Genomic DNA, 23,629 nt, shown 5'->3' with positions numbered 1-23,629 from the left:
TCCCTCCACACAGTCTTTGATCTCAGCCCCCTTCCCTCCTTCTTACATCCCCCTCCCTTGTTCATGCTGCTCCAAGAAACCTAATCAGCAGGAAAAGCCAGCTCTTGTCATCCTGCCAGCAGGAAGCGGCCATCAAATCCTTGAGCCAGATGCCCTGGCGGGTTTGCCAGAATGGGCAGCAGTCTTGGAGGCCTCGGGCCCACCACGTTAAATGAGGCTAAGGGCACATCCTCTAGGGGCCTGTGTGGTGTGGATCGAGGCTCTAGAGGCTGGTACCTAAGGGATCCCGATTGGAAGCTGTTTCGACACAGCTGTTTTCCCCTCGTCCCTTCCCCAGCTCCCACGGGGCATGTAGCTGGTATAACTAGCTTCCACATACTGGCTCGGGAATAGGCTTTTGCTACAAGTTCAAACAAACATATGTACACTATGATCACAAGCATTCAAATACATGTGGAAGAAAGAAGTAGAAGGAAAGACTTGTAGATGCCATTTGATGGTTGATTTTTTTCTTTCTACTTGGGTTTTCCTAATTGTTTACAATGAGCGTTTACTACATGTGTACTTTTAAAAATATATAAATCAATGCATCGCAAGTAAAGAATTTCAGATGGTAACTACACTTATCACGATGAGCACTTTGTAACGTATAAAACTGTCAAATCCCTGTCATACACCTGAGACTGATATAATAATATATGTCAACGATACATCAACTATACTTTAAAAAAAGAATGTACATACAGTGCTCTGGCTTTGTTCCCTTCACCTCAGCTGGATACAGAGATCCACCCTCTTCTGGGACCCTACACCCCTTTCCTTGAGTCTCCCAGTGAGAGGGACAATGGGCCGTCAAACTGTCAGGGCAAGAAGGGTCAGTGGGGGAAGAAGTTCCTGGCGGTCCCTCTCATTGGCGCACATGGGGGCCTGCACAGGGTGTGTGTGCTTGCTGGCTGACCCTTTCCCAGGGCAGGTGTGGTGCGCAGGGGGCCTGGGTGCGTCCGCTCAGCCAGCTGTGGCCAGCAGCCCACCCGCTCCCACCGGAGGAGCTGCTCACATCTTGAAATCTCTTCTCCAGCGTCAGGCGGATATTGGTCTCGATGCTGGTCCGCTTCTTCCTCTTCCTACCGAACACTTCACTGAGGGTGGGGAAAGAGCTGGGGGTGTTCATCGAGGGGTCTGACGGCGACGTTTCTGTCGGGGGGTGGAAGGCAAAGGAAGCTCAGAGAAGAGGATGCACTGGCCGGGGCGGGCTCCGCGTCCACGGCCTTGAGGTCCAACACGGCTTCCCCGTGAGCTCTGCAGTGGCTCTTTCAGGATCAACCCCCCCCCCGCCCCCAGCAGGGGGACCGGAACAGGCCCAGCGTCCTGCTCCTCCTCATGGCTCTGGGCAAAGGTCCTCCGGGACTCCCACGCCAGTGCCTCCAGTGTTTGCGGTCATGGTTCAGGGACACTCGGCCCTCGGCGGCATGGGTAGGTGTGAGTGGGTGCGGGCAGAGCTCCCACGAGGTACGCTCGCGAGTCTGTCTTTTCCCCAAGGATGCCTGGATGTGCATATTGAGTAAAATGGCAAATGGTGTTTTGAGCTAAAAGCAATGGCACTCGGCAGTATGTCGGTGTTGAAGTCACTTTCTTTCCAGTGTTTAAGTGCTGGAGCCGAGGCTGTAGGACCGATGGGCACGGATACCCCTCAGGAAGGATTCAGGCGTCAGGGAGGGGGTCGCACGAGAAATGACCTATAAGATCTCTTCCCCAAAATCCTCAGCCCCTCTGGTTATCTGTCTCACTTCGGTGCCCTGGGAAGAGCTGCCTAAGGGACAACATGTTGGGAGAAGCTTCCTTGCCCCTCCCCATGTTCCAAATGGAGGGACTTCTGAGGGGGTAACCCCCTTGGCTGCCTATTCCCCCTTTCCTTCCTCTCCACAGAAACCATTCGTCCACGTGTATCTACTGACTAGAGCCCTGCCCGCCACAGGCTGTGTTCCTTCTCTCTCTGCTCACACCACTGGTTCTCAGTCAGGGGCCATTTTGTACCACCCCCACCCCCAGGGGACATCGGCAGTCTCGGGAGACATTTTTGCCTGTCTCAGTGGGAGACAGGTGCTGCTGGCGTCTAGTGGGTAGAGACCAAAGATGCTAAGTACCTATAGTGCGTAGGACAGCCTCCTACAACAGAGAACGCTCTGGCCCAGGGTATGGATAGTGCCATGGGAACCCCTGTCCCACACTGCTCCCTGACACTAAACTCTCCCATCCAAACACTTTGCCCTTGGCTTACACCCTTGACGTCCTGGAATGCCTCCCAGGGACCCTGCGGACCGAATCCTGCCAACCCCACTCCTGCTGTAAGCTCTCCCCATTAGTCTAGCTCACGGTAACTCCCTGTCCTCTGAAGACCTACTCAAGATTAGCCGGATAAAGGGCGTGTGTTGTGTCTACGGCCTCCCCCCTCCCCCACGAGAACCTAGAGGACCCACTTCCCTATCTTCCCAACCTAGACCCAGTCCAGAGAGCAAGGTGGGTAAGTGTGTTCGCTCTGGGGAGCTGCCCTAAGGTCTAGACCAGGTGGGTCTCTGGTGGAGAAAAGAACGGGGCCAAGTCTTCACGGCCGCAGACCTAACGCCGTGTCCTCCAAAGGGCCTTCTCAGGAATGAAGCCAACATCTCATCTCCATTTGCCTGTCTCCCGTGTCTTATTTCTCAGATGGTTCCAGACGCAGGAGGAGAGGGGGTCTTCCACAGCGACTGCCTCAAGCCCCCCCACAGCAGTCACTAGCCCATTCCCTGCAGAACCGTCTAGGGCACCCTCCGCCCCTGGGTCCCCCGCCTACCTGCGTCGTGCAGCCACTTCTCCAGCAGCGGCTTGAGCTTGCACATGTTCTTGAAGCTCAGATTGAGGGCCTCGAATCGCGAGATGGTGGTCTGGCTGAAGTCGTTGCCGTATAGCTTTCCCATCGCCAGCCCCACGTCTCCCTGCACGTGGGGATCGAGAGGGAGGAGCTGAAGAGACAGGCTCCTTCTCTTCTTTGTCCCCCATCCTAGCGCCCGTCACGCACGCGGAGAACCTCCAAGCACCCGCCCGTCACCTTGGCTCCTTTCCAGGTGTTTTCCCTCTCAAAGGGGGGAATTTGGTTCATTTCCCTCCCCGGACTCCGAGGGGGCCGTGCCCATGTGCCTAACCCCTTGCCTGGCTCTCATTCCTCCTCTGTCCCCCAGCAATGTCTTCACTTTCCTTACCCATGACAACCGTGCCCTGTTCTCTGGGACCAAAGGGACACAATGGGCTTGCCCCAAATACATCGAACCTCAGGTTGCTCCTGAAACGTCCACTCAGGAAGCCCAATCTCCACTCACTCAACCCAATCCCTTCCGGCTCCCCACAAACCAGACCTGTGTGAAGCCCAGCTTAATGCGTCTCTGCTTGAAGGTCTTGGCAAACTTCTCCAGCTCTTCCAGATCACTGGGCTCGTCAGCCCCTCCGGAGCTGGGTAGGTGCTTGGGCACTGGGAGATGCGGTGACGCTTCCAGATGAGGTTCTAAAGAAGATCCTGGCAGCCCGGGGCGCCCGATTGCCTAAGAGGGGACACATGCTGAACAGATCCACGGATTGTCAACTGATCAAATGGCATTTTCTGGTATTGTATACCAACAGGCCCTCTTAGAGGATGACAGACCCCTGGGTACTCTTGATTCCCATTTTTTCCAGTGATGTGGAAGTGAAAACTGAGGGTTTCTATGAAGGGACAACAAATAGCTGGAATAGCTGGGTAGAAACAGTAGGAGTGCAAGACGGGGAGGTGGCCTTTCTGGGTTTTAGGCTATGACTCATTGTTTGACTATGAGCAGGTAACTTCCTTCTTTCCGTTTTCCACCGTAAAAGGAGCTAGCTGGCTTGTTTACAAAGATTCCAAAAACAAATCTCAGAAAAGGACGGGGGGAAAAGGTTGTTTGCCTTGCCTATTCTTTTCCACAAAGCAAAGTAACTGAGGTGTTCAACAGGCATTAACTGAAGATAACAGAGGACATCTGAGACTTGTTATATTAATAGACTTTCCATAGAATTTTAAACTCTTGTGACGGCCATTATACTTTCTAACCCATCCTTTTCATTCACGAGAGTGTTTTGTTATTGTTATTTGTTTTTAAATCAGCAGTATTCAATGCCATCTAAAGATAGATTGATCTCATTTATGGTTGTCAGGATGTAGTCTTCCTTCAGTTTATTTTCATAGAGAAATGGACCCTAAAACCTAGAGTCCATGTTGTGCCCTCTTGGGTTCAGGAGTGAATCCAACTCTTGAAGACATCCATCACTCCACAAGAAGCAAAACCCAGACCGAGGGGGCCAGGCATCGTGTCCAGTCCCAGGGCCACTGCCCATGTGGACAACGTGGTCCGAGTCTGCCCTCTTTTCTCCCCTTCCCAGTTGGCTCTTTTCCTAGACTGGGGTTAACTTTCCTCCTTCTCTCCTCCAAGACACGCAGATTTACCACTCAGATGGACATCCTTAAGATGAGGGAGGTAAAAGGACCAAAGAGCAGTGAAGGACTTGTTTCCCCGGTGAAGGATTTTTTTAGAACAGAATGATTCGGAAGTCTTATGGATTTGATCCTGTTTTGCATGGTGGGGTGGCGCTCAGGGCAATGCTTCAGCCCTCCTGAGACTTCCTTTTCCTTGATTTATTTATTCTGTAATCTGACAAATACTGAGTTTCCTTCCCCTTTTACATCCAATCAGATGCAAACTGCATTCCTTCAACTTCCCCAAACATCTCCCCATTCGCCCCCTCCTCTCTACTCTTATTGCCATAACCCTAAGCAAGTCCCTTATTACCGCTGCCCAGGACGATCTTAATAACCTTCTGAACAGTTTCTTTGCTTCTTATATTGTAAGATGTGAGAGTTGATCTTAGGCCTCTGTAAGATCTCTTCCAGACCTGAATCTATGATGATGAGATTCTGAGTCCTCGGGAGGAATTGGAAGATTTCAGGACTCCGGTGTCCCCATTCCTATTAGCCACTAGATGGCACCCTCTCCCTTTCCAGATGCCTTCGGTGGCCTCTCTAGCCCTCTAGAGCCAGGGCCCTTCGTAATCCATGGGGCAGCTGAGCACAGAGAAGAGACACTGGGGCTCTGCGGTTGTTCCCAGCTCTTCTGCACGTCTGTCCCTGCAGAGCCATCTCCTGCAGCCATGCAGGTTATTAACTGCACGGGGGCACCCCGATGAGGGGAGGAGAGGCAGCTACCATGCAGCTCCCGCCACTCTTACCAAGCCGCACAGCTGGCACGAGGCTGCATCTGGCCGGAGGAGACGTGCCCTCTACTGGGCAACTGGGTGCTGGGTGGAAACATGGCAGCTCTGCAAACTGCCCCTCTCGCAGATCGCAGACCTCCTGACCCACACATGTGCGCACTGCAGGAGGCAGTCTAGAACAGTGGGTCTTAAGAGGGACCCAGAGGGGAGAGACTGTGGCCTTGCGGTCTTGGGACATCAGGCCTATGGGACTCTGGTCTCCTCCTTGGGGCTTGAGAGCCCCAGTGGCAGGGCTGGCGGTCACCACGGCATCCCTGGAAAGTTAGCTGGCCCCTGGTCCTCAGGGGAGTGAGTGAAGCCAGGGCCTGACTGGGGCCGGAGTGGAGGGCCGGCACTACAGAGCAGGATAACCCGGGAGCTGAAATGTCTGGGCTCTAATTCTGGCTCCGTGGGTGGCATTGGGTCAATCGTGTCTCATGGCCGTGGCTTGCATTCCCCATGTGTGAACAGGGATAATCCCTTGCTAGTCCCTCTTCCCAGAGGGGTAAGTGCACCATCCAGGGGGTGGGGGAAACCAGTGAGCTTCTCTGTCAAGACCTGAGGTATTCCTGGAGGAAACAGGAAGAATGTGGTTGTTTACCTGGGACGCCAGGCCAGGCCCAGTCTGCGGGAGGAGGAGAGAGCTCTGTTGCTGTGGAAAGGGGAGAAGATTTGGCTGCAGACCTGGGTGAAAGGGGAGGGACAAAGGAACAAACAAATAAAATCCAGGCCATCTGAAAGATGTGCTCCACAGCTTTGGAACCGAGATGACTGTCCCCACCCCCTGCGACGTCTTCAGGTCCCTCAACCCACCCCAAGCCCCGTGAACAGGGCCCCCACAGGCATGGCCCCAGCATTGCCACACACAGGTGGAGGTAAAGGTGACACTGGGATGAATGTGTAAACAGCCATCCCCAAACCAGTCCTTCTGCTTGCCCGGCAGCCTGGATTGGTGCACGGGCCGAGGAGGCGCAAGGCAGCTGCTCTGGGATCTGATAACCAGGGCTGAAGGAATCCAACAGGGAAGGAAAGGCCGCTGGAGCTGAGGAGCTGACGAGTTCCATTGTGCCTGCAGAATTAGGCTACAAAGGTCCGGGCAAGCCTGCAAGGATGCCAGACCAAGTAGATGGGGCCAGACGGCTCCACTGGCCAGGGGCTCTTGGCAGAATGACCACATTTTATACTAGGGAGGAAGGGCAGAGAGAGAAGGGAAAACCAGGGGCCAAGGCTCTGGAAACTCCATCTGGTGGTATGGCCTCTACCCGATCCTTGGACTGCTTGAGGACCACCTTCTCCTTCCCTCTCGGGGAAAATGGTCCACGAAGGGCTCTGCCTCGTTGCTGGTCATGACAGTGGCCTCCCTCTCAGAAGGGCCACAGCTAGGAGCTCTCACTCGTGTGGTGGGAATGGAGCCATCAAGCTACCAAAGCAGACAATGGAGCAGGTCACCCCAATCACTCAGCCCAAACCCGAACCTTGGGGTCTTTGTTGACCCTAAGCTGCTCGGGACCACTGATGTATGGACCTGCTGTGGTTGACCTTTACGCCCCCCACCCCCAGTCTGTAACAGTCAGGCCTTAATTTTTCCTTATTAAAGTAAACAAAAAGCTCTTATAAGGAGCTCTGAACTGGGAGTCAGAGGCTTGAATACTAATAGTAATCTAACATTTATATTGCATTCTGAAATGCACAGAGCCTTTTCACATGCATTATTTCAAATAACTCTCAATAACCTTGCGAGGTAGAATTTTACTCTATTTTTTACTATTATTCCATTTTGTTTCATTTTATTCTATATTTATCAGAGCAGTTAGGTTCACTTTCCCAAGGACACACAGCTAGTAAGTGATTTTTAAAATTAAAAAAAAAAATTTAACCAATGAGTTTTCTGACTCCAAATTTTGAGGGGTTTTTGTTTCTTTCTTTGTTCGTTTTTCCCCCTGCATCATACACTGTCCTCATTGGTTATATGTTTCTGTCTGGGCCATTTTGATATCACTATCTTCTTTTTTTTTTTTCTTTTTTTTTTTAAAGATTTTATTTATTTATTCGACAGGATAGAGACAGCCAGCGAGAGAGGGAACACAAGCAGGGGGACTGGGAGAGGAAGAAGCAGGCTCATAGTGGAGGAGCCTGATGTGGGGCTCGATCCCACAACGCCGGGATCACGCCCTGAGCCGAAGGCAGACGCTTAACCGCTGTGCCACCCAGGCGCCCCTGATATCACTATCTTCTAAGGAGGAAGGGAATTAACCACTACCTTCTCTTTCCTATTCCTGGAGTATGATAGACATTGTTTGACTAAAATAAATACATAAAGGTTCAAGTATGTTCTTATTCGTTATTATACAAATGCTCTGAGATGTCGTGGGACCTAGGGATAGGGACTGTAGTTCGGGCAGGTGCTAGGGACGGAAGACAGAGTTGGAGTCCGGATTTCCAAAGCCTCTTCCTGGGATTCATACAGTGGAAAACTCCTACTTCCTCCATCCCTTTGGCCCCAGTTGGTAGACATGAGGGAGGGAGAGGCTGTACAGGGCAATGGCCAAGATCACAGGTGTTAAGACAAACTGTTATGGAACATTATTATGTCACCGGAGACATAGTTTGACTATCTACCACAGAAGGTTATTTTGAAAAATGTCAGGAAACTTACTCATCAGAGCTCCCAGCATATCACGCTCTAGAAATACTAGCTATTATGATGAATATTCTAATCTGTTTGCTCTCGGCCAAGGAGACCTCTGGCAGTAATTTCCCTGCCCAAGAACACCTGAAAACCCTCTAGAGCCTGTGGGTGGCACTGCAGCCCTACCCACAGTCACGGCCAGCTTTCCGGAGGTGGTGAAGGATTTCCACGGAATTGGGACTTGCCCTTACTGCAGATCCCCAGGAGCGCCTCCTCCCTGTGCTGCCGTCCCTCCCCCTGCCCCCAGCTCCTTGCTACCTTGCACCTCCAGGAAACTGAGGAAGGCGAGAGGGAGAAGCAGAGAAGGATCCTCTGCTTGGAGGGGCAATGCCGGCGTCCCTTCCTCAGGCCCCGAAGTAGACAGGCTGTCTTAAAGCCAGAGGGGTGAGCCACTCACCCCATGCCCCACACTTGGGGTCCCTCCTCCAGCAGGCAGTGGAGGCGCATTTTGCTGGACTTGGCCGATGTGGGGAACGCCAGCCAGGGTTCTTACCTTGCTGCCCAGATTGGGTCTGAGATAGCAGGAACTGGGATACAGACTGTAGGTGGCCAGGAACCAGCACGAGCTGCTGGAGCGGATGGAGGGAGGTCATGTCCTGCACATGGGGAGACACAAACATCACAGAATTTACACTCGGGGGGGGGGGGGCGGGGTTGCTGGCTCCATCTGCCTGCTGCCCATCTGTCCCATGGGGTCTCCAGACTCGGAGGCTTTGTTGGCAGGCCTATGTCCCTGCGTGGCTCAAGCCCCGGGCACGTAGTAGCTGTCCCATTAATGCTGGCATTGCTTCAGCTCCCGTACCCAGCCAAGAAGTGCCTTGCAGCCCAGCGTACTTCAGCTTTGCTTTGTTATTTAACTTTTGTGTCTGTCAGTCTCGCCTCCCGACTAGACTGTAAAGGTTGGAGGCACAGGCTGAGGCATTCCCAGCTCTCAGAGGTTCGTCCTAGAAATGACATGTAATCCCAATCGTCTAATTTTGTTTTTTTAATCTCACGCCGCTTGAGTATGCTGAAAGTCATGTCTTGGCCACGTCCTGGGCCTGAAACTTTCCTGGAGGAAGGAGCAAGTTATTAGGTCTTAATATAACCAATTTGATTGGACAGAAAGTCCGTGTCCCCTGGGTGCCTCCCACCAGCTCCCAAAGGGGAAATACCAATCCCAATGCTTGGGAGATCCAGACCCGCAGGGCTCGGGGCACAAAGACGGGGTAAACCCCTGCTGGACGAAGAAGAGGAGGAATGGATGCACATTCTAATTTTAAATAGTTCTAGAAAAGGGATGGTATTTCTTCCCCAGGTAATCCAGACCAAGAGAGGGGCTGGCCACATGGACATCCGCCCTCTCAGACATTTGTCGTTACTGTTTCAGGGTGCCTCTTTCTTCCCCCAACAGCACTCTGTTCTCGTTTGGCTTTGATGCAAAAGCTTGAGGGAGGAGAGTGGGCTCACTGGAGAAGAACGGCTCTATATCTGTAGCAGTGGCTGTCATCACAGGGCTCCCCCGAAATGGCTGGCGGACACCAGCCCCATAGCTGCCAGGTCCATTGTCTTGGCAAGATCGGCTCCCTTTTGTCCCGGAGAAGCAGAGGTAGCCAGGCTCCCCCTTTAAGAGAGCTCTCCTGTTTTCCCACCCTCACCCCAGGCCTTCATCCCTTCCTCCCATTCCCTGCAGGGCGGTATTTCAGACCCATCTGGATTCACTGAGAGCCAGGTCTGGAGGTGAGGCATGTTGCAAAGGCTTGAATCAAACTCACGGGCCCTCTGAGACTATCAGGGCTCCCTGGTATGGGCTGGCATTTACCCCGGACATTTGGTTGCCAGGCATCATGGCAGGTCCTTGACTCAGGTGGCATGGCCGATGCGAGAGGGTCTGCTGCAGGGAATCGCTGAGGTCCTCGGTTTTGATCTGTAAGTGGAGGCAGGAGGAGAGCATCAGTTCTGGGCCTCCCCCAGGCAGGCAGAAACGGAGACTTGGGGAAGGTCAAGGTGGATGAGTGATAAGCCCAGAGAGTGAAGAGCTAGCTCGGTGCCTACAGTGCCTACGGGCCCGCAGCCTAATATTCCTGCCTGCCTGCACCCTTCCGCCCAGGGCGGCTGGTCAGAGAGAGGCGAGTGGCGCTCTGGGTAACGATCTGTAAGCGGGTGAGGAGGGATTCACAGATCAATCATCCCCTAGCACCGTTCGCGGGCTGTGCCGATACAAAGTGCAATTTACCCTCTTCCTCAGTGAGACGAGAAAAAAATAAGCCTATTGTAATGACTTTAAACACTTCTTTTCAATTCTGACATATTCTTCTTTTTTTATTTTTCCCTTGGGGGAGATGTTAGAATTTCTTTTATGAAATGATACTGATCCTAAATGGTATTTTATTTTATTTTTATTTTTTATTATTTTTTCTTTAGTAATCTCTATATCTAATGTGGGGCTCGAACTCACAATCCCGAGATCAAGAGTCGTATGCTCCTCTGACTGAGCCAGCCAGGCACCCCCTAAACGGTATTTTAAAAACTCCCCATCTCGCGGGCACCTGGGTGGCTCAGTTGGTTGAGCGTCTGACTCTTGGTTTCAGCTCAGGTCATGACCTCATGGGTGGTGGGATCCAGCGTCCGTTGTCAGGCTCCACACTCAGTGTGGAAACTGCTTGAGATTCTCTCTGTCCCTCTCCTCTGCTCCTCTCCCTGCTTGCACTCTCTCACTGTCTCTCTCAAATAAATAAGTCTTAAAAACAAATAAACAAAAATAAATAAAAACTCCCCACCTTATTAAGTTAAAAAAAAAAACAAAAAAAAAACAGGCAACCCTTTATCGATCTTCCCCATACTCTGTTTTTTATTTTCCTGGTCCACAAAATCCCAAAGTCTGGGGGCCAGCTTCCCTTCTATCCCCAACTTGTTTTCCATAGCTATCCAGCTTCTGCTCCCTAAGCTGCCTCTGCAACCAGCCCTCTTCGCCCATGTGGCTTTGGTGACGGTCTTGGCCTATCTCCCTACAGGCGGGAACACGTCTCCCTCATAGTCACTACTGCAGTTGCCGCCCGAGGGGCCTGCGATGGCTTCAAAACCCTCTCTAGCCTCTCTCCACCACCTTTGGATGACAGCACACCAACCACCCACCTGTGGGTTTCCCAGGTGTCCAAGGGCAGGGCAGGAAACGCTATTTGTACCCACCCCTCCTCCCACCCAGAGAAAAACTACCCTCTGGCAGCTTTTTGGGAAGTCCACTGGGGAGGGGGGGGCCAAGAGACTGAATTCATAGAATATGACAAAGAGCATAGAGTCTAGACCATACTTTTTAAAAGACACTGGGGAGACCCTCTGAAGGAAATTCTTGGCTATAGATGTCCTGCTTAAACCATTTTCTTGGTCTACGCTGGGAATGTCACCGATACCCTAGAATCTCTCCTGTCTTAGTTTAATCCAAGTTAAAGGTTCAGACTAACAGCTTCATTTGTGCTTCACTGCTGCAGAGAAATGGCCTTTGCATCACAAAAGAAATCTTTCCCTTTGGCTGGAGAGCTAGGAAGATCCCGAGTGACGTCAGAAACCAAGAAAAGAGCCAGTGTCCTAAACGTGGTACCTTGCACATAGTGGGAATTCATGTGAGTTAACTGAATAAAAGATGTAAAGAGAACCCATCTGTCTATAGTCTCCAGTGGGATACAGTCAAGAGAACATTGAACGGTGAGCTAGACCCTGCTTCTCAGTCCTAACCCCGAGTCTAACTTACTATGTAACCTCCAGCCATCATTTTGCCTATAGGAGACTCGGTTTCTCCGTTATGATTCTACATGATTTTTCTCTCTTCCAGTCCAAAAATGGAATTAGATGTTCCAGTTCCCGAGTGCCTTTGGCAGACTTGACGAGTCCAGGCTGCTGTGATGTTCTTAGGTAAAGCGGACCTCCACAGCACCAACAAGCTGGGGTTACCCCCAAATTAGTAAGAGCGTGCTTCTTTCAGGGGCCGTCTTTCCAAATCGCTCCTCTCTTCTCTCACCTAAAGAGACCTATTCTGAAGCCTTGGAAGCAGAGAGGAGGAGCGACCGGAAGTAGCACAGTGGGGGCAGAGAGTTGAGACTTTCTGGAAACTCTAAAGCCATGGCCACGCGGGAGGGATTTCCAAGACAGCCCCCATCCCTACACCCCCCAGTGCCCCTCAGCTCTTGCCACCCACACTTGGCATCTCTGTCTCAGCAGCTCTGGTGTCCTAGTTCTTCCCCTAGAAATTAGAGTTTTCACATCCTAGATTCCGGGGAAACATTTGTTAGCAGGTTGAAAAAAGCTAGGAATAGATAAGACTACTTATTTAAAACCACCAACCACCACCACCACCACCCTTAAGGTTTGCTCTAAGAGATTTTTACTGAAGCAAAGCCTTTGGGGGCCAGCCTCCCCTCCCCGCATCTCCCTTCTAGATCCCCCTCCTGCCCCAATGCACCGCTCACCCCAGCAGTGATGGTGGTAGGGGCGGCAGCGGGCGGGGGGAAATGGTGAGGCGGGATGGAGGAAGGGGGACAGACGGAGAACGTGGAAAGTTGGAGCCAAAGCCACGGCGGTGGAACCACCGCGGGCGGCTTGGCGAGGCGCCAGCTCGGAGGCAAGTGGCAGGGTTCCTTTATAGACTCATTATGCGCAATGGAGATAAGAAGGTGCAACTATGACAGAGCTTGAAAACATGTGCTTTGCCTCCAACCTGAGTGCTATCTGTTAGAATCAGTGCCAGATCTTCCTGCAACACTTAATTTCAGAAACCAGCACCATCATAAAAGAAAACGCACCCTTTCATCTGCTTTCTGGATCAATTGCCCTCCAAACTCTTTTGGGGGCACTGCCGACCTCCCAGTTCTAAAAATGAAGTGACTGATAGCAGAAAATCCCTTTGGGTGTTCTGGCAATCCCCCCCCCCCACCTCGGGTGTCATTCTCCTGACTTCTTGCTTCACCAACATGTTTCTTCTTTCATTTTTCATCCCTCATTAGCCTTTGGGTGTGAGCTGCTGATGGTAACCGCCAAAGAAGAGAGTCCTATACGAACCAAATCGAGAGACACTGAAGGAGATTCCTTTTTTGAGGACAAGTTCTAAAAACTCTGCTTTGGTCGGTGGGTCTCGGAAAGAGAGGAAGGGAGGAAAGGGCACACTTCAGGGCTCTTCCAGCCTCCAGCAGACTCCGACAATTCTCTAAGAGTCCACGGGCTAAGAAACTACGAAATTAAGAAACAAAGCCCTTCCCAAATCAAAAACTCCCTTTCACTGCGGTCGAATGGAAAAGATTGGAGCCTTTCCAGGCAACTGGGTGTTGGCTGTGGATCTGGATGGTGAGATAGAGAGGCTTCTGTTGGAATCCCATTGACTTCTAATGTGAGAACCCGAGGCAAATTGGGTGAAAATCCAATTTCCCCCGTACTTGTGAAAACCCAACCAAAACCCACAGCCTGCCTGGAACCCCGAAGACTGTCTCTAGGGTCCCTTTGGTGGTTCTTCTCACACGAATGAAATCTCTCTCCAGGCCCTGCTCAGGATGGACTAATCCCTGGGGACATGGGCCACCGTGGAGGGCTCTGTCCTATCACAGCCACTGACCATCCCATCCATGCCTTAGACACGGTTTGTTAGTTCAGAATTTTCTCCGCCCGTTGTGCTGTGCACGGGTATTACACTGAGTCTTGGGCAGTGACCAGGGAGGTAAAAAGTCATCGTGCGTGATTATCTCTTCTAATCCCAATGAACTCTCTGACATCACCTGCTTGAGAAAGCAGCAGCCTCCTTCTGGGAGGAGAGAGCCCCCTCTGAGGAGCTGGAAGCCTTCATACATTCCTACTTGGCTTCGTCTCCCAGCCGGGGGTGGGGGGTGGTGTGTGGGGACGAGTATTTACCTTCCCATCTCACGGAGGCCCAGGGAGCTTCAGAGATGGGTATGAAGTTACATAACAAGACACTGGCAAAAGTCCCTTAAGGGAATGCTCCTCTGACTTTCTCCTGGTGCTCTTTTTACAAAACAGTACTACAGACTTCGCAGGGATAGGAGATGGCGTAGACTATGGGTGATGGCAAAGGTGGTGTTCTGGCCCAGACATACCGGTGGACCTCCTTATGTACCGTCTGTTCTGGGGTCATGTGATAGGGCAGGGGGGTGCTGGGGTACGCCTCCTTAGCCCCTCCCATGACAGTTTCACATGGTTCTCTCTGGGGGAAACAGCCCAACGCTAATGAACACATCACTGGCGATGAAGACGATCAAAGCTGTTGTTCTGGTTGCATAACTCGTTTGTGGAAAGTGTTTCATAAACATTTCACAAGAAGGAGAATTTCAAAGCGTGAACATCTCCCAACCTGCCTTCAATTACAGGCAAGACTTTTTTTTTCTTTCCCCCCTTCTACGCTTCTCCCGAGCAGTAAGGAAGAGTTTCTGTTTTGTAACTGATCTATAAAGGGTTGGCAGCGAACACGTTGCTCATGAAAATATCCTAAAAATATATTTCAAGCGGTGGAAGGGGGCAGACAGGTAGCGCATCTCAGTGAACAAGGCTGAGAGTCCCCCAGGAGATGTTGGCTGTACCTTTGCTTGGGGGACTCGCCTCTTGGTTCTTGGTTGTTCCCTGGGAGGCCAAGACTCCCGGCCTCTTCAGACACCCCTGAGAAGAGCCTGGGGAGACGGCCTCACCCATTGCCTGGTCTCTGGTCAGACCTACGACAGACCAGCCTAGACGCACCTTTGCCCATGGACGCTGGGATCTTCTTCCTGACTACATCAAACTTCTAGACAAAGGAAAAGAAGAGACAGGGGCCCTTGAATAAATTAGGAGCTTCTTAGGAAGCCTGGGCCACTTGGAGTTGCCAGCTCCTGGAAAGAAACTTTTCAAAGAGGCATCCTTGTTTTTCTGGCTTGCGCCAACTCTGGAAATGCAACGAGCTTATCAGTCATGTTATTTAATGCTTTGGCTTCAGTTCTTAAGACCTAGCGTTGCTAGTGCTGACACATGCGTGAAAAACCCCATCATTTTAAACCCATAAAAGTTTTCTTCTCCCTCTGGCACAGAAGTCCGTGCATTCAAGTTTAATAACTCTGGGAAGGGGCTGTGCCGTCACGGAGGACACATCCTCACGAATGTTTCTTGGTGCCCAGGACTTGAGCAACTTCATACTGCGTTCCTTCAGAGCCCTCCCGAGATGCCTATGGTGTTCCCTTCCCGTGGGTTGACAGGACCTCTCTTTTTTGACCCAGATCCCCTTTGAATCAGACTTTTCTGGTTCTCATGGGAGCCCACCTGGTGGAGAAGAGCCCAGAGCTACGACTGTCTAGGGAGGAGTTCACGGAACGGTTGACTTGCCCACACAGAGAGCTGTTCTGCCCCCAAATAAATGGGAGTGCAGGAGGTAGGAGGTGCGGTGGGGGAAGAGACACGGAGCATGGTCTCCAAATCAAACCCTGAAAGCGGTTCCTGAGCCCAGCGGCTGTTCTTGGGAGGTGTCTGGTGAGTGAATGCTGTTCGCCATCACACCGAGAGCTTCTGCACGTACCTGCACTGATGATCCCAGACGGACTTTGCTGTCCTTCCCAGGGCAGGGGATGATTTTTTTAAAAGAAAGAAAGAAAAAAAAGACATCCAGAAAGCAATCACAAGGCTCAGGATCAACCAGGAGTCCCGCCTTGGGGTTCCAACCCTGATTCTAACTAGTTGCGTGATCTGATATTCAGTGACTTCGTTTGGTTCTCTAGGCCTAGGCTGTTTCTGCACAAAAGGAGGGAAGGAAACTAGATGGAATCTACTTAAGAAATTCATTATGTATAAAAGAGAGTGGGAGCACACTTGGGAGCATAGAGTATGCTTGTCACCAGACCCATTTCACAGATGAAAAGATCGAGGCTTGGAGACATTAAGAAACTTGCTTAAAGTCACACTGCTGGTGAATAATAGAGCTGAGATTTCAACCCAAGTCGATTTGACTCCACAGTTCTTTATAAACATAACTCTCACCTGTGTGCGTAAAGCAGGCCGTGCCAGGTGCAAGGCAGACATTCAACAGTGTTGATTCCCTTCCTTCCCCATTAGAACTGGAAGGAGGGGCGCCTGTGTGGCTCAGTCGGTTGAATGTCTGCCTTCGGCTCAGGTCATGACCTGGAGCCCTGGGATGGAGCCCTTGCATCGGGCTCCCCCTGCCCCTGCTCGTGTGCTCACTCTCTCTCAAATAAATAAAATCTTTTTTTAATTATAGATTTTATTTATTTATTTGACAGAGAGAGAGCACAAGCAGGGGCAACAGCAGAGGGAGGGGGAGAAGCAGGCTCCCCGCTGAGCAGGGAGCCCGATGTGGGACTCGATCCCAGGACTCTGGGATCATGACCTGAGCTGAAGGTAGATGCTAACTGACTGAGCCACCCAGGCACCCTAAATAGAAAAGAAAAGAAAAGAAAAGAAAAGAGAAGAAAAGAAAAGAAAAAAGAAAAAAGAAAAGAAAGAACTGGAAGGAAATGTAGCTATCACCTGGTCCAGACAGTTCATTTTACAGCTCTGACTCCTGAAGCCCAGAGGGGGTTAATAAGTTGCTTGGGGCAATGCGGCTAGAGTTGCAAGCAAGCCAGGGCCCATTAGGACGGGTCTCCTAACCCCCCACTCAGTACCAGTTCATTCCATTGCACTGCGGCGTGGCTCATTCTTCTATTCCTATCACTCCGATGGTCCTTGTCTACCCTGGCTCCTGCCGTAACCAGCAGTAACTTTAATCCCACTATTCTAATGAAATTACATCAAAAGAAAATGCCCCACTCCAAGTTCTCGATTACTGCACGGGGTGAGGTTTATGTCCAGATAAAGCACACATCTACTAGAGATGATAACGTACTTGGCTTGGAAACCAGAATTCTGTCTTTCCCTGGCATATAGGAATTTACTCCAGGGGTCTGATATTTGCTCTTTCCCTCCCTCCCTCATTATGAGGAAGGTAAGTGGGGAGGGGAAAGAGAAGGTTCAGCCACGCCATGAAATCCCCATCCCAGTGTATATTTTACAGTGCGTTCCAAAGGAAAGTAACATAGGGGGGGCGCCTGGGTGGCGCAGTCGTTAAGCGTCTGCCTTCAGCTCAGGGCGTGATCCCGGCGTGCTGGGATCGAGTCCCACATCAGGCTCCTCTGCTGGGAGCCTGCTTCTTCCTCTCCCACTCCCCCTGCTTGTGTTCCCTCTCTCGCTGGCTGTCTCTCTCTGTCAAATAAATAAAATCTTAAAAAAAAAAAAAAGTAACATAAGGAAGGGCAGAGGTCCTGCTTGCCCTGGACACACACGCACACACACACGTGTGTGCACACGTGCGCACACATGCGCACACATACACGCGTGCACACACGTGCGCGTACACACATGCACACATACACACGTGCACACAGATGCACACACGTGCGTGCGTATGCACACACATATACACACACATGTGCACACACGATACATGCATGCACATGCACACACAGCACCAGCTTGTGGCTGCAAAGCACTCCACAGATTAGTTCCGAGAGCATCAGTTCCAGAAAGAGAGAACATAATATTTTTTAAGCACTTTAGAGATAAAAAGCCCTTTCAAATATATGATCATTTATTCTTCATGATAATTCAATGAGGGAAATGATCTTATCAAATGTTTTTCCAGATGTAGACACAATTAGGAGAATGTACGTAACGTGCCCACCGTCACGCAGTCAAGAAGAGCAGAGCCTGACTTTCTACTAGGATTGTTCACCTCCAGACCCTCCCCCTCTTCTGTCCGTACCACTCTGTGAGGCAACCCCATTGGGCTTCCCCCTCCACAAGAATTTCCCACCCAAAAATATGCCTGTGGAGCCCTGCCTCCTCTGTGTGCCACATTGCTTCCACACGTGGTACACGGTTGGTGTAGACATTTCCACGAGGGGAGCCTGACTTCTACATGGACGTGGGGTCTCCGCGGTTAAGGACAGTAAGGCCCGCCACAGGTCTGAATGGGATTCTCTTCGGCGTTTCCTGGGTAGCTGCCTGGGACCGGGAAGCCTGCCCCTGAGAGTCAGAGCATTGGTTATCAATGAAAGTAAACGGTTTTCCCTGATAATTTTTGTCTTTGAGAACAGTTTTCTAGTAAGGCTGAGGTCCTTGTCTCTTGTACTCCTGTGGCACCCTCAAATAAAGTGAGGCACCCCTCGTGGCCCTCTGACACTGGGTCTGCTCCAATAGCAGTGGCAAAAACTGGTCTCCCATTTGGCATGCTTGAAACACAGGTTTCCTATCCCATAAAGTTTCACTTCCCAGTTCAGTTTAATGCAACAAGCATTTAGTATGTGCCTACTGTATACTCCAGGGAACTAGCGGCACAAAGGTGAACAGGGGCCTCCCAGGTGAATTAGGACACAGCTTGCAGGAAGGAACCAGCTACCACACGATGCTTGCAGCAATCAGAAGTGTGCACGGTGGTCGCGTGGAGAGGTTGTCACTCACCGTGGCAGGGCAGACCACAGCTAGAGAAAGCGGAATGAGGTAAGGGAGGCCCCACGGAAGAAAAGTCCTTCTGAGCAGCCCTGAACGGTGAAGGGGGCTCACCAGGAGAAGGCAAGAAGGGCATGCCAGGCAGCGGGAAGAGCTTGTCCAAAGTTGCAGAGGGCGAGAGCGACAAGCAGTTCAGCTGCTGCTGCCCCTGCGTGGGGTCGGGGAGAGGGAGGCCTAGACGGGCAGCCAGGGCCCCTGGAAGCCCTGTGTGCCCTACAGAGGAGCTCAGACTGGACTCTGGGGGCAAAGTGTAACAGGAGTAGAGGGGAATAGCATGGAGAGACTGTTGCTCCGCTCTGTTATGCCGACAGCGGTGTGGAGCTCGGGCTGGAAGAGGATACATCCCAAGCAGGGAACTGGTAAAAGGGTGTTGAGTATAACCGTCCAGCTAAGAACCAGTGAGGAGGCACCCAAGGCCCAAACGGCAGGAACGCAGCAGAGGAGACACCACGGAGAGATCTGGGGACGGAAAATATGTTTGTGCCTCTGAAGCTTTATCCTTTGTAACAAACGACTGTCTATTTCGGGAATTCCCTGTTGGGTGCCCGCAGGACCGAAAGAACCAACCCAGACACCAGTCTGAAAGGCCACGGCCAAGCCAACTGCTGGATGATGGGGTGGAGGGCTGTTGGGGTTCCAGAAAGCGTGCACTTGGGAGGTCACACAGTTCTGCAATGTTTAATTTTCAAAAGCTAATTATTAATTTTAAATGAGAAGAAAAAGATTAGAAACAGGAAGCACTCCAAATGTCATGTAGCCGTGTAGATCTTTTTAGTTTACGAGGTGTTAAAGTTAGTTGCAGATTTTCTTCTTTTGCCTGGGGAGAGGAAATGCTTGAGAGGTTTAGGGGCACGTGATGTCAGTGCACACACACACACACACACACACACACACACACACGGATATTCCTGTGTGTGCGTGTGTGTTTAGCAATAAGTAATAACCCAAATCCTCTCTTCTCCCATCTTAAGTCAACGTCTACCAACAGGCACTGCCTGGGATGTGGCCTACAGACCTCCCTTAGACCTTTCCATGATGTTCCACGGTTTACAAAGCACTTTCAAACATACAATTTTGGTTGATTTTCAGCATATTCCCACGAGATTGGAAAGGCGGTGATGTTATTCCCATTTGACAGTCGAGGAAAACAAAGGTGATGGAAGGTAAGAGATTTATCCGAAGTACATGGCTGGCTGGCAGCAGAACTAGGATCTGAACCCAAGTCTTTGATTTAAAATCCAGCATATCTTTCGAATCCTTAGGATTCCCCCCACCCCTCCCACATAAGCAGATTTCCAGTCCCGAAATCTATCCCCTTGCAGCTCCAAAGACTTTTATTTCAATCTGGGATAGGTATTGATTGGTTTCATTTTGAACAGAGATCTTGCTAAAAGGTGATATATACATCTCTACTTTCCCTTGAAGAGTAGCTGAAAGATAATTTAGTGAATGACTCAAGTCATAATTGTGAACTCCTTTTAAAAGCAGTCATGCCCTCGGGGGGACAAAGCGTTTGGCCTCTGTTGGCCGAGGCACTGAACGGCCCCCAATAGTTTTTTTTCTTTAGCTCTGCTCCTTAAACTCCTTTCTCGCACCAGATTTTTATCTGCTACTGTTGGTATGTTTGCTTCTAGCAGCCCCTATTCCAGCTCACATTTGCAGCTTTTATTTGCTAAGGGCTGGAAAAACCAGGTCATTAAGCTCATTACATCTGTTTCTGAAATGAAAATTTAAGGCTCTGAGAAAGGACTTGGTTTGCTCCCTTCTTATTCTTAGTGTGGCTCTAAACAGGTGAAGCTTCGGGCTCTCTGGATAAGCGAGCCACTATAGTAGCTCGACGCAGCTCTCTTTAACATCGGGCTCCCCCTTTGGTTCAATTTTTATTGAGTACGTATCTATCCTGCTACCCCTATTAGCCTGGGATAGGGTTCCCGGGACAAGGGTTGGTTGAACCCCCACAACTGACAGTGTGAGCTAAATTCTCGAAGGCTGGGGAGCAGTTACCAAGTTTGTTATAGAAAGGTTGAGTGAGCTTGCGTCAAAGGATTCTCTAACCATCTGTCTGTTTCCCTGCCTAGAAAGGGAAATAATCTCAGATTCTTACCCAGGTCTCAAGGACTTCGGGCTAAGTGTCTGTAAAATATATTCCAAGGAAGGTGTTCCTTGCTTTTGCCCCCAAAACAACATGAAGATAACGATGGTGCACGTTTATTACCTGGGAGGTCTGTCTTGTTTGCTACGGCCTGCCCAGCAGAGCACGATGCCTGTTACTTACTTAGTAGCTGTTTATTGGATCCGTGGGGGATTAATGCATAAATGCTTCGGACAATCCTAGAATACAGGAAACTGGGTCTCAGAGGAGTCAAATGCCTTCCCAAAGTCCTACAGCCAGGAAGTGGCAGAGGTGGAATGTGAACCTGGGTCTGAAGGGATCTAGAATCAACCCTCTTTCCACCGTATCACACTGACTTAAAAAGTCATACCAAACTAGGCTGATTTCCTTTCCTATAGGGTTCCTTGAAATGAAGACCTGGAGAATGCTGTAATTATTGTACGTACACATGTATTCACGTATATACGCATGTATGTATTACCCCTGGAGGTCAAGATGGGGTCATATGGTCAAGACAGGACTAATTAACAAGTCGCTATCATCTAGGAGCGACGTCTCCCATGGCATGCCGTAGGACTCTGTGCGTGGTCCAGTCTTGCTAAGAATGCGATCAGTAAATTGGATGAAGCTGTAGCTTGCATACTTCATAAATCTCCGTATGAGGAACAGGGCTACCTAGTACTTTGCCCCAAGATATCAAGTTTAAAAAAAAAAAATCTTGAAAATACAAAGGGAAGGATGGGAAGAAAGTAATAAGATAAAAATGTTGGAGCAAATGTAAGAATCCTCTACTTAGAATATGAAAATTAGCTGTACAAGTTGAGGCAACAGTTAATATTTAAAAATACTTGAGAGACATTAACGAATTCCAAGAGCATGTAAGTTGACAGTGTGATATAAATATCTTTTAAAACAATCCGTAGGCTAGGCTGTACTAACGGAAGCAGAGGATCGAGGGAGGCTCGCCTGTTTGACCACGTAAGTTCCATGAAGACAGGCCGACTATAGGCTGGTCTGTGCTTGGGATGACTGTAATCAGGGCATAACACAGGTAGAGTACTGCTCAATAGAAGTTTGTTGAACGAGGAAATGGATGAGCAAATGAACAAGGGACCCCACTATGCTCTGGCCTATAACCAGATGTCATGTGACAATTGAATGTTGCACACCTGTGGATATCACCCTTAAAGAGGGTGATTGGTAGACCAAAATATATGCAGATAAAGGCATCAAGGCACATAGGAGCTCATCAGAGCCCTGTAAAAAAAAACAAAACAAAAAAACCCCAAATAAACTTAAAACAGCCCACTGCCCATCAATAGGGTAATAAAAAAGTAAAATTACACTGGAACCATAGAATGTTACGTGGTCACGAAGATCATATAACGATATGTATTGCCATGCAACGATCTATAAATCCCATCTTTAAGTTTAAAAAGAAAGTTGCAGAAGAATACACACAGTATAATGTATACACATATATGTACGTATATATGCACTTTTAAAAACCCACAAGCATTTATACATTTCCATTTGTACCTATGTGCATAGTGCAGGGGCAGAAAGAAAAGTCTTCTAGACGTATCCACGCCACACCGAGAACAGGCGTTACCTCTGGGAAGAGGGCTGAGATGGGACAGGGATCAAAAGTCTTCCTTTTTATCTCTATTATTAATTTGTTTACACCCAGAAGGTAGGCCTGTATTATTGTGTGTAGTATTATCATGTGTGCTGTGTGCGTGTGTTATGTGTGCAATTGCTTTCAGTAAAGCAGTCAGAAACCTGATGTGTGGAATCATCTGGGGACTTGTGGATATCAGCATGTCAAGGGCAAGATTTCGGGGTCATAGCTCTTCTCAAACATGGAACGGCTGTCAGGTGGAGGGGAAGGACTCGGGGCCTGAAGCTAAGGCAAACAGAGTGACAACGCCAGAGGTCGTGACCACAGGGAGGTTGATCGGGGTCTAACAGGAGAAAAAATGGCCTAACAGCGCCATCGGCTCAACTCTGGAGTGGGCTGCACTTTGGGTGGTGAGACTGAAATCCCGGGTGAGCTTCTGAAGAGACATGGGGGCAAGGGCCATCTAGGGCAAGGTGTGAGATCATTTCATTACATACAGTTAATATTTTAACAACCCCCCCCAAAAGAAGCAAAATCCCAGATGGTAAAAACTGAATATATTTAGCCTCATAAAAATTTGCTCTATTTTCTTCTTTTAAAATGTCACTGCAGATAGTGAAAGCTTAGTTGTAAGATGTCAAGTTATAATAAGTATATTGACATACAAGGTAGAAGGGAGAAAGAAAAAGCCTTTGTGGGGGACAGCAGAGGTCTGGGAAGCCCTTCTGGGAACACGGCACCTCTGACCTATGGGATCCTTTGGTCCTGTGGCTCTGTGTGTCTTTGACTCAGTCTAGAGTTAGAGATGAACCCCAAATTTGCTGATGAAAAATAGTCACAGTGATATCAGGTGTCATTGGAGAACCCTGCCCCCACTGTTTCCAGGAACTGGCCAGGAGAGGGCAGTCCCAGGAGAGCCACATTACCCTAAGAAGCATTTGTTAAGGGGTCTGCTCTGGCTTGGGCTACGTGGCTTGGTGCTGAAGCCCACCTCAAAGAGTTTAAAGCACTAGGCTGGTCAGTGTCCTCTAGGCAGACCCTGGATTCCCTAGACAGGGGGCCCTAGCACCAAGCAACCCTGAGCCTCAGCCAACCGCTCCCGGCCCGGCCAGCCAGCAAGCGGAGGAGGAGTTGGGAAATATTTACCCAGAGCCGACTGGATGGAGCCCATGACATACTCTATTTGCATAATCCCAACAAGCTCACCTGCCTGGGGAGAGGGGTGAGTTTTTGTGGATCACTTGCTGAGAAAAAGATGACAGGGAGCAGAGCAGTGTGAAGAATGGAAGGCCGTGATAAGCAGAGAGATGGGAGTTCACGGCACCCAAGACCGAGGGATGGATGGGCAGGCGGACAGTTTCATGCCAATTATCCCTCAACCCATTTATTTAGGAAACACTTGCAGAATGTCCAC

At 50.1% G+C, this 23,629-nt stretch overlaps 1 protein-coding gene across 1 annotated transcript in view; it reads right to left on the bottom strand.

The window, feature by feature from the left end:
- The window catches only part of POU2F3 (POU class 2 homeobox 3), a 68,167-nt gene that overhangs the window by 9,737 nt on the left and 34,801 nt on the right, over positions 1-23,629 (bottom strand). The window contains exons 3-8 of the mRNA XM_026505555.4: positions 9,783-9,887; positions 8,475-8,577; positions 5,894-5,976; positions 3,390-3,572; positions 2,831-2,972; positions 1,058-1,194 (exon numbers count right to left, since the gene is read on the bottom strand). Of these exons, the coding sequence (XP_026361340.4) occupies positions 1,058-1,194; positions 2,831-2,972; positions 3,390-3,572; positions 5,894-5,976; positions 8,475-8,577; positions 9,783-9,887 (753 nt within the window). The remainder of the gene's footprint in view (positions 1-1,057; positions 1,195-2,830; positions 2,973-3,389; positions 3,573-5,893; positions 5,977-8,474; positions 8,578-9,782; positions 9,888-23,629) is intronic.

Source organism: Ursus arctos, unplaced genomic scaffold (genome assembly GCF_023065955.2).
Source record: "Ursus arctos isolate Adak ecotype North America unplaced genomic scaffold, UrsArc2.0 scaffold_22, whole genome shotgun sequence".
Taxonomy (NCBI): Eukaryota; Metazoa; Chordata; class Mammalia; order Carnivora; family Ursidae; genus Ursus; species Ursus arctos.
Note: the sequence above shows the minus strand (reverse complement) of the source record. Positions and strands in the feature narration are given on the sequence as shown.